The sequence below is a fragment of the Stegodyphus dumicola genome, chromosome 4, assembly GCF_044657685.1.
Source record: "Stegodyphus dumicola isolate Sdum_Otavi_A_Nest chromosome 4, ASM4465768v1".
Lineage (NCBI taxonomy): Eukaryota > Metazoa > Arthropoda > Arachnida > Araneae > Eresidae > Stegodyphus > Stegodyphus dumicola.
In genome coordinates, this window is record NC_140771.1 from 248,094,686 (window position 1) to 248,112,900 (window position 18,215).

General features: G+C 31.5%; 1 protein-coding gene across 2 annotated transcripts in view; it reads right to left on the reverse strand.

Annotated features, from left to right (window-relative positions):
• Positions 1-4,511: 4,511 nt before the first annotated feature.
• The window catches only part of unc80 (unc80, NALCN channel complex subunit), a 249,409-nt gene continuing 235,705 nt past the window's right edge, over positions 4,512-18,215 (reverse strand). Inside the window, exons 63-65 of one of the 2 annotated variants that reach the window (XM_085816189.1) lie at positions 16,075-16,376; positions 10,532-10,796; positions 4,512-9,273 (exon numbers count right to left, since the gene is read on the reverse strand). In XM_085816189.1, the coding sequence (XP_085672315.1) occupies positions 9,218-9,273; positions 10,532-10,796; positions 16,075-16,376 (623 nt within the window). In that variant the 3' untranslated portion in view covers positions 4,512-9,217. Of the gene's footprint in view, positions 10,797-16,074; positions 16,377-18,215 lie in introns of both variants that reach the window. The other variant, XM_085816190.1, reaches the window with a different exon arrangement.

Consider the following 18,215-nt stretch of genomic DNA (forward strand, 5'->3'; position numbering starts at 1 on the left):
GGTGACTGAAAAAATGCCTCACTGCAGGATTCGAGCTCATTATGAGCAACTGCCAGAGTTTGAAAGACGCACGTTGGACAAATCAAAGAATCCATACAGCGATTAGAAGATGCTGGCAAGAATGAGTGGACACTGGTAGATTTCAGCATCATTATGGTAGGGGTTGACCTAGAGCCACAACAGATCTGGAGGATAATGGTTGTTAGATCAGCCGTCACAGCACCTGATTCATTGCTATCAACCATCAAATGTGCGAACTTCACATGAGTGTCCACCATGACCATACACAGACGGCTGATAATGCAAAATCTACAATTGTACTGACCGTTATGCTACCTGCTACTCACGCCTGCAAAAGTTTGAGCCAGATTATAGTGGTGCTTGGCTAGATCAGGTTGGAATGATGCTGACAGGGAAGGTATAGTCTTTAGAGACGAATCCTACTTCCAACTGTGTCGTGATGATCATCGAAGACGTGTCTGGAGCCAGAGCAGCATGCCAATCCTGCTTTCACTACTGCACGCCACAGAGGCCCTCAACCAGGAGTTATGATCTGGAGTGCCATTTCCCTTGATAGCAGAACCACTTGTCATCATTAGAGGCACACTCGCAGCACAGTGGTACATTGACGACATTCTGAGACCTGTTTCGCTACCGTTCCTTTTACAGTAACCTGGCCTTATTTTCCATCAAGATGATGCCAGATCACATACGGCACATGTTGCTATGAACTGTCTTACAGCTTGTCAAATACTTCCTTGGCCCTCCAGATCTCTCTCCCATTGAAAATGTCTGCGACATGATGGGAAGGCAACTGCGTCTATCAGAGAATGTTGATGACCTAGCCAGACAATTGGAGCAAATTTGGCAAGAAATACCACGGGAGACCAAATTAGTTAGTAAATAAGTTATTGTGGAAAGGGAACAAAGACTCGTCAGTCAAGGACATTACTGAAATTGCTTCCTGTGACATTTCATGAATTTGGAAGGAAAGTTAAATCAGACTTAATAAAAGCTGCTCTTGACAGGGTGGGATTATTGGATAGGTCAGCTGCAGTCATTGCATCCTCTGTACTTCAGGATCTGAGAACTGTATCTAAGATGCTTTATTTAAAAATTTCTTGTTGACTTACCAATTACAATGAAAAGTACAAAAACTTAAAATGAATACCAAAAACTTAAAACGAATACCAAAATCTCAGAAGTAGGCTGATAAAATTAAAGATTTCTTCGATCATGCAAACAGTACTTTGATATTTCTGCATGCAGATGTTTTAATTACACACAATGTGTTGCATGAAGATTCCAAGCACAAAACGAAATTTGTTAATAGACCAACAACGTGAAAGTAAAATGGCCGTTGCGTTGATCAATGTTCTGAAAGCCGAAAATTGCAACGTATAAGAGAAAGAAACAAAGAAGGGAAAATCAGGAAGCTAAGGCAAGGGCATATAAAGATAATGCATGTCTGTAATCGAATACAAACTTAGAAGTAAATGCTGTGTCGGTGTTCGATTCAGAAGACATCCCCTGAAGATGATGACGATCTCATTAGTCAAGAAGCCAAACATCTGAAAGCAACTGATTCTCAAATTCCCTCAACCTCCAAGACAGTCTAAATGTCAATACCTCTTCCAAATTGAAATGCTGCTTTTGATAGCGGGATTATTGGATAAGTCAGCTGCAGTCATTGCATCTTCTGTACTTCAGGATCTGAGAACTGTGTCTAAAGGTACTTCAGCTAAAGTTATTGTCAAGAGTAAGCTGCGGAGAGAATGTCGTAAGGTGTGGTCCCAGCTTTAATCAACCGCTACAACAGAAATACAATCTTTGTATGGCATTCTACTTTGATGGGAGGAAGGACAAAACTATAGTGTATGAGAAGAAGGGAAATTCTTTCTACAGGACTACACTTAAGGAAGAGCATATTCTTTTCTTGTCAGAACCTGGTTCTGCTTATGTAGGACATGTAACTCCAGATTCTGGATCCAGTGCATTACCAACATTATCACACAGAAAGGTACTAACCTTTTCAAACTGCTTGCTGTTGAGAGTAAGGTAAAAATCATCAACACTGAGAAGAAAAATGGCATAATTAGAGGTCTTGAGCTTTTTGTTGGTCATAAACTGCATTGGTCAGTATGCTTGTAGCATACCAATGAACTGTTTCTTTGTCATCTTTTCCAGAAGCTTGATGGAAATACATCTGGGCCATCAGTTTTCTGAAACAGTGGAAGAATCCATAAAAACATGCCAAACCCTTCCTGTGACAAATTATCTCCCTATTCTAGTTGATCTATCCAAAATTGACCAAAAAGACCTCAGTACTGAACAAAAATACCTCTTTCATATTTTTAAGGTAGTATCCTCGCGGAGAGCACCCTTTCAGATCCAGCAAACAATAGTTCTGGGAAGATGGTCCACTCAAGATAGCTCACTGCAGCCAACAGAATTCTTCGCCTTTATGTATCAACTGCCGAACCAACAGACGACTAGCTGAATATGTTATAAAAGTTTATGTGCTATCCTGGTTTGAAATAAAGAAAATGCTGAGAGCAACACAAGGGATATGTTGTGTTCATGGAATGTGAAGAAAAGTTCATTCTTGCCAGAAAATTTTAAGACAATCGTTCACGAAACTATTCAGAGGAACTGTTATTTTGCTTACTCTGAAAACATCCTGTTGAGGATACTGGAAGATGAACTAGCACATATTCATGAACTTGGCCTGAGAAGAATACTGAAAGCATGAAAAATCTAAAGATGACAAGTGATTAATCTGAAACTTTTTTATCAACTATAACCATATCAGGAGACAAATGTGTTGTAAAAAAATCATTAAAAATATTGTTAAAAAGTTCGATACCTTCATTAACATCGATATTTTTATTTACCTCATGTGGAACCACAAGACGACGAGAGATTGAGCTGCAATTTTATTTTAGTCTTTTTCATCAAACAGAACAATTTGTTGGGGGGTCAGGAAATCATAAAATTATATATAAAAAAAAAAAAAAAAGTTTTGCCTTTTTCACTCCACCCTAATGTGTAGGTCACAGCAAATGAATAAATAATTTTAAAGTAGAAAGAAAAAAGAAAAATTTAAAAAAAAAAAATCATCCATTAAAAATTTTTGTTAAGTATACTTACTATTTGGAGTTTTTTATACAATGAACAAGCACACTGGGCAGAATCCTGTTAAAAAAATTTGCTAAATAAAAGATTTCGTAAACTAGAATGTTCTTTAAATAGAGGTTACAGTGCCATCTGCAACTAAAGGCATGTTTTCATAGAAAACTTCATAAAAACTGACTTAATCTTATGCTTGAACTATAAAAGCCTCACCCAGCTACCTAGTCGGGTACTGTAATCAAACCCAAGTATCCCCTTACGCAGTTAGCCCTCGAATACTTTGCCATAATTAAATATACCATATTCTTAAGTTTTCCCATAAATGCATTTCCTCCTAGCTATTGTGCCACTTTAAAAAAAAATCTAATAAGTGTGTAGTGGACCACACCGAGATGCGAAAAATTGGGTGTGCGGTCTTGCAAGTCACTGTTTTCAAGCTGTTACGATGTGTCAGACGACATGGTCTGACATTGCAGACATAATAATTCGTTCCAGTTGATAGTACAGGGGCCATAACTTCATGACCAGTGTCGAGATTTTAGCACTCTGCGCTGTGTGTGTCGTCAAAGTCTCTCGATTTCAGGAGGGCTGACGTACCAATGATCTTGTTTTTCCTGTGATATCGTTCAGGATATAACGAATCAAAGGATATAAAATACAACTAAAAAATTAAGGAGGCATTGCTAATTCAGTCTGCAGATTGTTTCCAACCGAACAGCAAGCCAGAATGCTCTGGATCTCTCGACTAGAGAGACCTGCCATTAGCAAGATCTTCACATAATGAGGACTGTAATCTTCATTAACAAGATCTTCACATAATGAGGACTGTAATCTTACCTTCATTAATTGTTCTGTGCTTTCCACGTTATTAGATATTGCAATTAGAGCTTATTATAATTTATAATAAATATGTTTCGAGTTCAAAAATGAAGTAGTTATTACACAACCTCAACAAATGTACTAGTACTTACATGAAGTCATCAGCGCAATCTCCCGCTGGTTACCGCAAGTGAAATCTGGAACAATTATGATGGATTATAATATGACAGTGATTTTTTGAAACTGAGTAAATATGTAATAGAATGTATACTTTCCAAAATAAAACATATCAGTACACGTAGAAAGCATAAATATAAAAATAATGCTGTTAGGAATGAGCAAATAGCACAAGTAAAACAATCAAGTGTGATATTACCAAACAAAAAATTATACACTAAAACAAAAAGTGAATATTTGAATTAAGTTAATAAAGCTAGTTAGTACACTTTAAATTCTAATGCAATAATTTATTATCTTTGATAAAATTTATGTTTTATCAAATGACGTGAAATAAATGTGTGTTTTCATTTGTTAAAATGTTCTAAAGAATTCACACACTATCTGTTTTTAGACTATATTTCACAACATACAAATACACAATATATAACAATCAATACAGTATAATAATTATATTATATAGACATTATAAATTTGGCCAAATATCACAACAAGATCTAATTAGGTTTTTGTTTGGCATAGCAGTGCTTTTATATGCAAGCCTTTTATTTAATATTGGCAGGTTACACAAAAATAATCAAAATGCATATATCGACAAATATTTATGCCCCCAAAACTAGCATTTCAGTTAAATATATAATATATATATATATATATATAAACATATATAGCAGCTATAATATGTAAGTACCATTAATATCACAAAGCATAAGCTATACACAAACATTCTAATCTGCAACTACATTGCTAATATATGTTTGCCTCTTAAACTCAGGTGTACCCGTTTTTATCATTTGAGCAAGCAAACACTTTAGATGGTAACATAATGAGTAGATTTTGGAAAACATTAAAATTACAGTTGAAATAAAGTATCAAGGTCAATAATTTTGAGAAGTAATATCTCTGCAGTTCACAGTGTTCGTGTATACAAAATATGTTTAATACATAAAAAGATTATTATAAAAGTTTATTTATGCAATATAACATGACTTACCTTTTGACTATGTCCTTTATAAAAATTATTAGCCTATTTGTTTTTTAATTGCTTCCTTATTGCAGCAGGTCATTTGCTTTTAAAGTTCATTTTAGAATATAAATTTGGATTTATATGTTGCATATAGCACACAAATGATGACAATACGCCGACTCTTGCAAAAATATCTGCAATGAATGGTGATTTGAAAAAGCAGTTTTCAGATTCACATCCTCAGGCGATACCTACTTTATCTTTGTTTACTAGACTTTACTGTATGTTGCTTTTACTGCAATTAAAATATTAAAAATATTATGAATAACTAACATACATAAGATATACTATAAAAAATCAATTGGGTAAAGCTAATTATTACTGGCTTCCAAGTAGAAATTACGTATATTACACCTGCTATCGTTTATCATTTCCTGCATATAATTTAAAAATAATTTAATGAAGCTACTATGGAATCAATATTAATAACTGAAAGATACTCAATAATGAAATAAACACAAAAATATTTAGAAAGATTATTAAAGGTCTGCTTCAAATTAGAAATTTATATAGAATTACACATTCCAGATTGTTTCAAGAGGTATAAAAAAATCACTTTTCCACTTGAATATTCCAATACTCTTATTTCAAACAATAATACTACATTCTTGCTTAGTTTATAGCATGTCTTTTTTGAATTATGACCGACTTTATGTCACCCTGAATTCAAGAGGCAACAGCAGTAAGAATGTTGACAAATGCATAACTAACAATAACATTTAATAAGTATATTTATCTATACCTATAAACATAGTTCAGTTTGTAGCATAATTCAATTGTTTGCTGATTAAGGAAATAATGCAAGAATATTATATATTATGAAAAGATGCAAAATATATGATAAATAAAATTATTTTACTTGCCAGAACACTTTAAAAAATGTCTATATAGATTAATTCAAAAACAACTATTACAATGCCTGATTTAATTAATTGTTATTCATAATTAAAATGTAGAAATATGACAATTGACACTTTTGCAAATTAAGAAGTATAATGCTTTTTGCTTATCAAATGGTAAAACCTATCAGCAAACAGTTGACTAAAATTTTCAACTACCAATTGGTTAAGAAATATATTATATATTTCATCAATATTTCATCGTTGTCTCATGAAATAGTTTTTCTTAGAATAACTTTTGAAAGTTTTGTTCAGTAATTTGTAAAAACCACTGTATATCACACATTAAAGGACGCTACATTTTGATTAACAACTCACATACATTTTATCCAACACATAATCTTCTAGCTAAAATTTATCCATATTAGCTATTTATTAATTCCTGCATACTATTAATCTGTATTAGACACATTGCATACATGTTTTACTACTATCAATAAGGAAACAAAAAGTAAAACAAAGCATTCATATTAAAATATCATCCAGGATTATATTTCATCATTTTTTTTTCCCTCTAGTATATAGGCTATAGCAACAGAAAAATTATGAATATTTGATTTCCATTTTAAAATAGTCATATAATGTAAAAGTATATTTATGCATGATTAAAAGCTGAAGACATTTTTGGCAATGAGCTCTGCATCTTTACTCAGTAATATTCAGTCCAGATAAATATTTTCACTATTTAAGAAATCTACCATTCCATTAGATTAATGTACAGGTAAGAAAGGAATATTAATGCGAGTTTTAAAAACAAGAAAAATTCAACCTTAAAATTGGTTTTGATTTAAAACTGGAAAAGCTCTATGCATTTCAGAAGTCAATTTGATGCAATTTGTCTTCATAAGGAGTTCATATTTTAACCACAACGAGAGCACATATTACTTTACATACTAGTTAAAACATTTTCATCTTTTTTATCACAATTTTAATAGCCTGCAGCTAGTTGAACATTCTTCTTAACATTGAGGCTTGAAATCAGTCCCAATAAGTATAAATCATAGTTTTATAACTAATAAAATCACATGCACAATGCAAAAAGGAAGTGATAAATAATATCATAAACTATAAAAATAATAAATAAAAATACATTTAGGAAACATTAAAAACATTCTGAGGAAATAAATATATAAAATGTATTCATGGTAACAAAGCTAAAATTAAAAATTTATTCTAGCCAATACTATCTGAGATAAGCAATAATTCAAGTTCTGATTTAGATTAACATCAGACACAGATAAAAGCTTTAAAATGTTAAATAACACGAGGGAAAGAAAAAAAAAAAATTCTTGATTATTTTTTGAAAAAATAAAATAACAAAATTTTGTATTCTAGATCTCTGAATTTTATTAATTCCTATTTGAGAAAGATTCTGAAGTATTAAGCCATACCTCATGCAAAGAAAAGTATTCCTCCATCAGCTGAATAAAATTTTTATCTTCATATCATGTAAAATGCATATATAGTCAGGAAATTTATAAAATGTCAAGAAAGATCACTTCTTAATAAAACATAACACATTAAAACATTTAAAATTTAAACTATTTACAACGTACATCAAAATATATAATATATATTTATCAATAATATCTTTATCAAACAGTAAGCCTTCGGAAATTGCACATGAAACATTTCAAAAATTAAATTTAACCTTAATACTAATTTTTTCTACAAAATTTTTTAAAGTATTTACCTTATCATAATTTAAGAAAAATAATAACATTTATTCATTTAATGATAAGAAACTTCATTTTGTTAATTATTTTTTAATAAAATAGTTATATCATGTAATCATAACTGCTATATATTTAGTAATTAGATTAAAAGGCTCGAATTTTCAACAATAAAAAGTATAAAAAATATTTTTAGTTATTTGTGCTGAATCCTTTTTGTGCTTAAATAAAGCCTTGCAATCAAATTTCATTACTAAAAGTTCATTTGATCAGTACAGAATATTTAATTCTGTAACAATAAATAAGAAATGAAATTAGATCAGTTTGAAAAATTATGCGATATTTAAATCTAGAAAAATATGTGCACTACCACAAAAATATTTATAAATATTAATTACGACTTGTACTTTTTATAAAACATTCAAAATGCTTTTGGCACAAATTTTCTACTAAAATGACATTCAAAGAAAAACATTTTCTATGAATCAGACAAAATGTTATAAAACACAAAAATTCATGTTCGTTAACAGCTTCAATATGACTGAAATTAGAGTCCTGATTAAGGAATTTTATATATTATTTCAAACTTCTACAGTCCTCCACTTAATCCTTCCTGGAAGCAAAAGTATTTCATAAAAACTGCATGACAGAATTTTTTTAAAGGGAAAGTGTTTTTGCCATTTCCTTTCCAACACTGCTGCTTATTAGCCAAAAGAGGCCTTAGCCCAGAAGAACTATTAGTCTCGAAACTGCTTTTTTTTTTTTTTTTTTTTTTTTTGTATTGAATCACTTAAATGCGATACATCATTTAAAATTGTTGCACCAAATATCATCACCCTGTATTATATTTAAAGAAACTAAATGCTGAAGAAGCTACATGAATGTATGTTTCTCATTTGATGAAAAAATAATGGTACCTAAAGTTATCCAATTTTGAATAATGTAGTCCTCTTACTTGAACATGGCCAAATATATATGGCGAACTCGAATTTAGAATTTTTTTTATTAAAAAACTCAATTTTAAAGTGAGCAGTGGCAACACTGTAGAGAATAAAACACCTTATCTCCAGCGCATGTGAGACTGTTTTTTAATCCTTTCATATGGAGGAGTAATATAATAATAATAAAAAACATCCAATATGTATCAGAAAGGTAGCAATTAAATTTTCAGATAATTATTTCACAGTTTAAAACAGGTATAATTTTTTAGAATTACATTTATTAATATTATTTTCGATATTTATTTTATAAAATATATGTTTAATATAAAGAGGATACTATTTTACAAGTTTTAATGCGACCATTATAATCAAAGAATTACTACTTAAATGTAATAGTACTAAAAAAGATAATAAAACTTTTATTAAATGGAAATGATTCATGAAGAAAAACATAATATGAAAAAACTCCTCAGATTAATTTAGTTTTATATCAGTTATTTTTATGCATATGATTACAATAACATAAGGATAAATTTAAAGATCCCCTTGCTATGACTTCTTTTTCCAGATGGCTCTAGACATGCTAGTGAAGAACATCTCAACACCTTAAACATCATAAACACTTAGTATAAAATGCAATAAACTTTCTTCTAATAATTTTACATATCAACATATTAACTTTTGCACTATTAAGTTTTAAACTTACCAGACCACAGAACTAATATCTTTAACATAATTTCTTTCTAAATTATTTAAATAAAAACAGAACAGTTTGAAAAAAAAAAAAAATAAAAATAAAAATAAAAAAACTGATAAAAGAAAATATCACTTTTATACACATATAAGAAAATATCTTTGGAAATGAAAAATGCATATAAAAATATAATTCACAGAATTCAAGACTATCACATACATATATACATACAAAATGTAACAAAAATAAATAAATAAAAACGCAAGAAACTCTTCTTAACTTAAATTATAAAATATTCATTTAACATTTATTTTAGGACACTAAAAATACACGATCATCCCAAAGTGAAATATTAGTTTTTGAAATTTTTAAAAAATTTTCTAGTGGATAAATTTTATCTCTAGATATATTCTAGATGGCTGTTACGTGTAAAAAATGCACAGGAAAAATGTAATACAAAAGAGCATAAATCTGTACAAAATGAAAAAAAGTAAATTTATAAATTCAGACACATTGATGAAAGATACAGTTGAGTGAATCACTTTTTTTTAAAAAAATGAAAATTTCTATAAAAATTTAACTCATAAATGCAATTAACAGCAAAAAAGTATTTTCCCACTTATATTATTTTTAATAGAAGGGGAAAGTGGAGGAAAATTTTTACATTTCTATACATAACAGTTCACTAAAACCTGCATTCATAATTAATTTACTGTGGCTAATTAAATTTGGATTCTGGAATAATAGCCTTACAATGATTTCCCAAAATCTGTTTACCAGCCATTGAATGGTGAGAATATATTTAATCAGGAACTAATGAGAGATATTGAAAAGAAAAATATAGAAAACTTGTTAGGTATATCGGTATACACAATTTCGTTGTTCAGTGAATGTTCCAACAATATTTCAAAACCTCAGGAGCATATGGGGTACTTCCTACAATCATTTGTGTAAGTGAAAGGTAAAATCATTTTATACTATAAAAATATATAAGGAATAAATTTATAGACTTTGCTTTGCAGGAACCTCTGGGTAAATCAAACGGTAAAAAATTAAAATGATTTTAAAATTTTGTAATATAATATTAATATTTAAGATAGTGATTGCCATCATACTGCAGAATTTAAAACATCCTGCCAGACATATTAGATTTTTTTAAAACTACACACATGTATTATCATCATCTTTACTCGGGAAAACCATCAACAATGATGCCTGTGACTCTTCCATTTGGCTTTCTCCTTCTTGCAACAGTGTGCTCTTCTCCCCAGAGCCTAAAGATTCGATGGAGTCGCCTAAGGCATGGTGACTTTCGCCCGGGGAGAGGGGACTAGTGGGAGATTGAGAGTGTGACCGAAATCTTTTTTTAACATGGCGCTTTGCTCTACGTTCAACAGGAGAATCTTCACCTCCTTGAGTGGCCAATTTCTGTTTCTAGAAGAAAAGACAAGAAGAGTGATTCAAAAGCAATGGGCGACTAGTATCCAAAACAAAATACTTTTATTTTCTAGTTGCTAATGTAAGATAGCACTTACCATTTGACAAAGTGTAAGCTATGTAATTTATCTTTTAAATTATTCTGTTTGTTAAATAAATTAAGCAATTTAAAAGCAATAACTGCAGGTTTTATAATGCATTTTTATTCTGAATCTGATAAAAATGCACCGAATTCATGATATTAGTAACTTTTATGAACATTTACATTGTTTCTTTTAGCAATTTATAAAACATTATTCTAACTTCATAAGGTATATAATTGGTATAGAATCCTTTAAAAAAATATAGCCTTTTGCATTTTTTAAAATGAACATTGTTCTTTGAAATACTATAATGTAATTTCAAGATTTTATATACTTTTGTCTTGCCTAGGTAGGTTCTGCTAATAATTCACATATGAGTTCAGTCTTTTGATGCTTTCTGAGAAAAATTCTCCATGTTTTGTTGAATAGGTAGAGAGAAAAACAGACTGCATACTACAGGGTGTTCCAAAATGATCTTTCTAACTTTGATCGCATATAAGTCAGAAATGGAAAAGGTTCAGTTTGTGACATAATGTTCACACACACCTAAAGTTTTAATAGCCATTAATAAGAGTTCAGTGTGTGTGCCATTTATAGCATGCAGGATATCTAAGCAATATCCCAGTTCTGCTCCTGTTTGGCTTAGCATGTTCTCTGTAACATGTTCAAGTGATGCAACACCCCCACTGGGAAACAACGTAGAGAACTCTGCAAAACTATTGGCTAGGATCTGTAGTTAGGCAGTCTTGACTACAGTGGTATACAAATTATGAACCTAATGATTCTGGAGGACACGGAAAGATCACTCATTCGTCAGTCCATGGGTCTAGCGTGTCCCAGAGCCCAAGGGCTGTAGTAGGCATTCTGGGTATGCGGAGTACTGATCCTCTGCGGCGGGCAGCCCGAATGATTGGCAGGTAGTAAATCATAATGATCAGCGATGCATCTTTCTCCAAGGTGCAAGGGCAGGGGTTGCCCTGGTTCGGTGGGACAAGAGACCTCTTAGTGTTATTTATTTAGATGGAAAGAGGAATGCCCGGATGTGACTTACACTGATGCAAGCTCACAGTTCCTGCAGATTCCCCACTAGGGTCTTGTAGACCACATCTTTCACAAATCTCCAAACAAATAAATCTAGTGGGATTATGTGTGGAGATCTTGAGGGGCTATGCAATAGGTTCTCCATGACCAATCCAGTGAATGGAAACACTTCCAGTTCACTGTGTGCATTTTTCTTAGCGCTTTTAGATATATTAAACTCTTTTGGACGAAGAGTCATATTGGTACCATTGGTAACGAGTTAGCAGATAAATTGGCAAAGGCTGCCACTGAAAATCAAATTATTGATTTTGAAGTAAAGACTTCCTTTGACAGTTTGAAATCCTTGTTAAAAAGAAAAAGTTTGACTCTATAACAAGCAAAGTGGAAGGACCCAGATTCTAAAGGAAGATTCACATATAATTTAATCTCAACTGTAAGTGAGACAAGATGCCTAAGTGACAAAAATTTAAACCAAGCTTTAACTAATCATGGACACTTTCCCTTTTATTATAATAGGCTTTCGTTTAAAATTGTGCTTAAAAAATTTAATTATATTGCTTATTTAATTATATTGCTTAATATAATTGCTTAATAAATTAAAAAACAGATTAAAATTTCATTTAAAAAATTTTAATCTGTCCATGTGGCATGAGTAATGTCGATATTGAGCACCTGTTGTTTAGATGCTCTTCTATGAAAAATATTGTTCTAAGATTTATTCCACATATTGCTAAATTTAATACTCTAAAGGATCTAAGTAAAAATACAGTGATTAAATTAAAATTGCCAAATTTTATAAAATATGTATCTGTAAATGAAATGAATTTATATATTGATTGTGTTTAAAATTTCCCTGTTTGTTTAAAGGAAAACTAGAATGTTTATAATATTCTGTTATTTTATTTCTTTGCATATGTAAGTAACATATTTTTATGCATGCAAATAACATGTGTTATATTTTCCAGAGTATGTAATAATGTGCTTTTGTTGATGCAGCTGGTAAATCTCACCAACTTCTAGACTTAAAGTTCATATTTTCGTTTTTTATTCTATTTAAAGTTATTCCAGGTAGTATGGTGAAAGTTCCATTGCTTAGTGGGCCTGATTTAAGCCTTGTTTTAGATATCAGTGTTTCTTTAATTAAATAGCTTTACTAATCCCTGTTAAGCCTCTAATGGGGGTACAGGAAGTTTGACCAGTCATGTGGAAATGCAAATTGTTCCAGCATGTTCAGATAAACACTTATGGTGATTGACACCTCTGCGAAGAAAAATGTTCCCACCACACAGTTACCTTTGGACTGTTGCACATGATTTTCTGACTTATGTGGAGTCTCCAAACACAATTTACATGTCAGTTTATCATCTCAAACACATGAAAGCACACTTTTCCAAGAACATCACCTTTGTCAGAAAGTCTGGGTTCTCAATGATGTGATTCAGAATCTCAACTGCAAATGCTTTGTGCTTTAGCTTGTCATCAGATTGAAGCAGATGCTGCAGCAGCAGCTTCAGGCACTTCTGTAGCACCCTGTGCACTGTGGTCATTGGTAGCTGCAGCTGTTGAAACGCATGAAGAATGATTTGGTTAGATTTTGCACCCATCCCACATCTGCTTCACTAGTGCTCAGACATCCAAAACTCATCCTCTTCATGATACTTCCAGTTTTCTTGAAACTTGTGCACCATTGCTGGATGGTCACACGTCATGGGTATGTGCATCTGGGAGTTCTGCTGCACCTGGGTGTTGCTATAAAACAATATATTATGTGTGTATGTGAACATTATACCAGAAACTGCAACTTTCTATTTATCATCATTTCACTCTTACACATGATCAAAGTTGGAAAGATCATTTTGGAACACCCTGTATATGATGATTGCTGCAGAATGACTATTTTGTCCCCTACCATTGAATTCGTCAATAAAAAAAATCAATATTTGAATACATTGGTACTGCCAAAACCATGCCAAAAATAATGAAAAATATACTTGAGATCTGAAGGAAAGAAACTGATCCATATTTTGTTCTGTGTATTAACTGTAAATAATATGAATACTTAATATTACAATGAAAAATAAAATGCTTTAAAAATTTTTTCGCCATTTCATTTCTTTTTGAAACCAACATTAGAAGGAGTTGTCACATTAATGAATTTTTCAATGAGCTGCAGTATTCATAACAACTCACTAATAATATGCACTAACCTGAGCAGCTGTAATTTAAATATGTTCATGTTATGCTTTTACAATTTTATCTTTCTCTTATAAAGTTCTGTCAAATGTCATCATTAATCTGTTTCCATATTATATACTGTTAATCAAACAGAACTCGTATGACTATCGTAGTTGATATTTAACCATATGGCCAACACCCCACACAGAAGCCAACTCAAGCAGCTTCCAGTCCACAGCAGCAAAGATGAAGTCCTATACAAAGGTTTTTCTCCACTTGCTAGGCTATATCTGCTCACAAAATACTGAAGTATTTACAATCATGTGGCATGAAGATCTATTTAATTATATTCTGATTACCGAATCTGAATGGCGATATTGGTGAACACTGACAGCTGTTTTTTTGCTTTTACTAATTTCTGCTATTTTGTATGATTTTCACTACTTAGTTCTTTATGCGCAGGGCATTGCCAGTACAAATGTTCTTTGCTGCCCAAACTCCAGAAATTTAATCTATTACTAGAGCTCTTTTGCATCTTGAGTATTTACACTGTATTCTTTACATCAGCTTTATCACCAATCTGAGACTTCTGCACTATTGACACCTCTTCCAGGATGAAGGTCCCTTTTGCTGGCTCTCCATACGGCTTTCACTTTCATGAATGCACAACAGCAATGCCCAGGAGGACTATTTCTAATGCTAGGACTATTTATAATTTTTCTTAAATTCAAATATGTACTATGGTGTTCGGTGTGCGAGATCACTGCTTATACTAACTACCACTTTCATTGTGCTTTTTTTCTTTACTGATTTGACAAAGCGATTTTGTTTATCAGTACTGCTGAGAAGGAGAAAACATCTTAAATAATCTAAACAAAACAGGATCGATGCACAACTGAAAAAGATAAAGAACCTAATAATATACCAAGCGGCATTCGCTAAAGACAGTTCTTGATGTCCCTGAGATGTCAAAGTCTGCAATGGTACATGAAATGAATGACGTCTCCCAGATGTCATTGTATGTCAAGAGGTTAAACCACTTCTCTAATTTGGCTATCTTTCAGCTGCTCAGTTTTTGGCTTACCCCATTCAATTCTTGAGTGAATTGTAATTAATCTTGTATTAGTATCTTCTTCACATTTTTGTGTCTGTATCTTTACAGGAACTCAATACATAGGCTCACCATCTAGGAAACTATCAGTATGAATTATTGAACATAAAGAAGATATATAAATTTTCTGCCAATCAGTTTATCAATGAAAATGGCATATCAGTGGTGAAATACTTTTTCAAGCATCCACATTAATTGAATGGGACAAACCAGCATCAAACCCAAGTGTAAAAGCAGTCACCAAATTATAAAAGTACTTAAAATCAATTCTGTTGCAACAGAGGCTTTCTCTTTAATCTTCCATATATCTCGACTTCGATTCTGAGTATAAAAACTTTGCAGAAATCAATAAAAGATGACATTCATCAAACCATACATTCCAGGTCCGAAGCACACAGATCGTCTGCAAAAGCCTACCTTTACTTTAAATTTGATTTAGCGTATCAAAAGAGAGTATTTTATCTTCTTTTAAACTTCATTTTAAATGTGTGTGTCAGTTAACTTTTCAGCACGGAAGGTACATATGTCTGGCCTAGAGATCACATGTTCTGTCAAACCATGGTAAAATTGGCAGTGGTGGTCTCATATTTTAATGACTGAGTCTAACGGCCTTGAAGCACTGCCATTCACAGATATACTCTGCACATGATGAGTAGATAAATGGCCTAGACATGACAGATCCCAAACACCCATTTACAGTTACAAAATTGCTCAAAATAAGGTAGAGAATTTTACGCGAACGGCTTCAATATTGGTGTTTCTAAAATATGAAATTTACATGATTAAAAATTTCCCCTTAATACTGTTTAATTTAGTTATTTTTCTAGGAATGCATCCTAAGCCTAAAGTAAATAGAAATACTCACACTTTGCTTCTGAATAAACTGAACTTCAGGCACAGCACTTGGATTGTCTTCTTCTGTCAAAGGAGGCTGAGTCTTTGTGGGAATCATAGCGATCGATTCACCTCCACTTTCCTCATCTGCTTCGGTATGAGCTGCCCATCCAGCACCTCGATGGGATTTTCTGTAGCGGAAAGTCTTGCGGCTTGGAGCCTTCTGCCGCTGGAGGCGGTGTCTCGGCGGGTGAGGGTCCGAATCCGGGTCCGGCGACTGGACTCCACCAACCGGGCTTGTTGGGCAAGAGGGAGGTTGGCTCACTGAGTCAGCTATTGGTGAAAAAAGAAGCAAATACAATTATGCAAAAATGCATATAATCATTCACATCAAAAGTCTATATTATCATAAAGATTCAGCGACAGATGGTAGAGATGAAATTTGCTATATTATTATTTCACTGTAAATTAATGCTACATGGCTCCTTGTACATTTTTTAATAAAGACTTAATTATTCAAAACACAGCTATGCACTTACTTCACTAGATTGTTTGGGCATGAAGCTTACGATAAATATTTCTCTCAAGTGGCAATATTTTTTTTAAAAATATAATGGCTATATGCTTATGGAAAACAGAAACCACCACTACAAAGTGAAATAAATAGTAAAACTAACCAACTGGAAATAAAATTTAATTTAATGACATTATTATTATTTTTATTTTTTATAATACTGTACTCCATCCATTATAATATGTATATTCAATTTATTTTATTAAACATATACTTCTACAAGTTAGGTTAAATTAACTGATTAAAACAAAGTAACTTGAGGGCCATATTTCATACTTGAGTGACAGAGAAATGCTGACTTCTAAGACCACTCGTGTAAATGTTGACCACTCGGCAGCAACTGGTAAGCTTATACAATTGTAAAATGATTAATTTCCAGCTAAACATTTTTTAAGACAAAAAAAGCATAGATAAAAGCAGCAGTTACCATTTTAGGGAATAATCTGCATTGCTTGGCTGCTATATGATTAAATTTTTAAGCTTATTTTCTGCTACGGTCTATTAATTATGGTTTATAGAAACTCACATATTAAAGAGACACTTAAAATAAATATTTGATTGTATTGCAACAGAAAACAAGAGAATGAAGGAATATATTTAATATCCTTTTGAGAAGAATGAAGCTCCTCCACTACCAAACACTTTAGACAATCACTGTATATGCATGAACTTTAAGCAATTAAGATTATACAAGCTCAAAATATTTATATTTTTACATATATATTGCTTAAATTTAAATATTTTATATATACAAACAATTATTTTTACTAAAGCAACTGAAAACTTAGTTCAAAAGTATACTATTACTATGCTTAGGAAAAAAACCTATGATAAACATTTGCAACCCTGAACAATACGTTGATTAGTACTACATGCAGTAAAACATTAATGTTTCTAACATCATGGTTGAATATTCCATTCAATTAAGTTTTATGTATTTTAAAACCATTTATTCATTCTAAAATTTCAAATAAAAGCATCTATTTCATCACATCAAAAATGGCAGTTAACTTATACACTTCACTGCCATATCACATTTGATATGGTAGACCTACAGAGAGACACTGAAGAGAGTTACATACGATACACTGAGCAAAACCTTCTTTCACAACAACCAAAATTCTTTGAAATATATTTAAATTTTAGAATTTTAAAAATTTCTAATCATGCACACTATTAAAAACTTAAGCATACAAATACAGATAATTTTCTTAAAAGCATTATGTACAGTGTACAACAAATGCACATAAATATTAAATCAATATTTTTATACAGATAACACAGAAATTCAAATTCCGTTCATTATTACAAATAACACAGATAATAATATTATATTTGTATCAATTATTGCAATTTGAATTAAACTATTTAAATGACAATACACCATAAATTAAAACTACTGTTTTGCATATGAGAATTACTAAACATCTCATTAACAAACACATTTTCATAAATTTACTATTATAGCACTATTTTTAAGAGATTAGCACACTTTTCTTTTATCATTTTACCATAAAAATGCAGCCATTTAAATAAATAAACAAATAAATAAATAAATAAAAAAAAAATCTGAAATGTTTCAGATTTTAAATTACGTC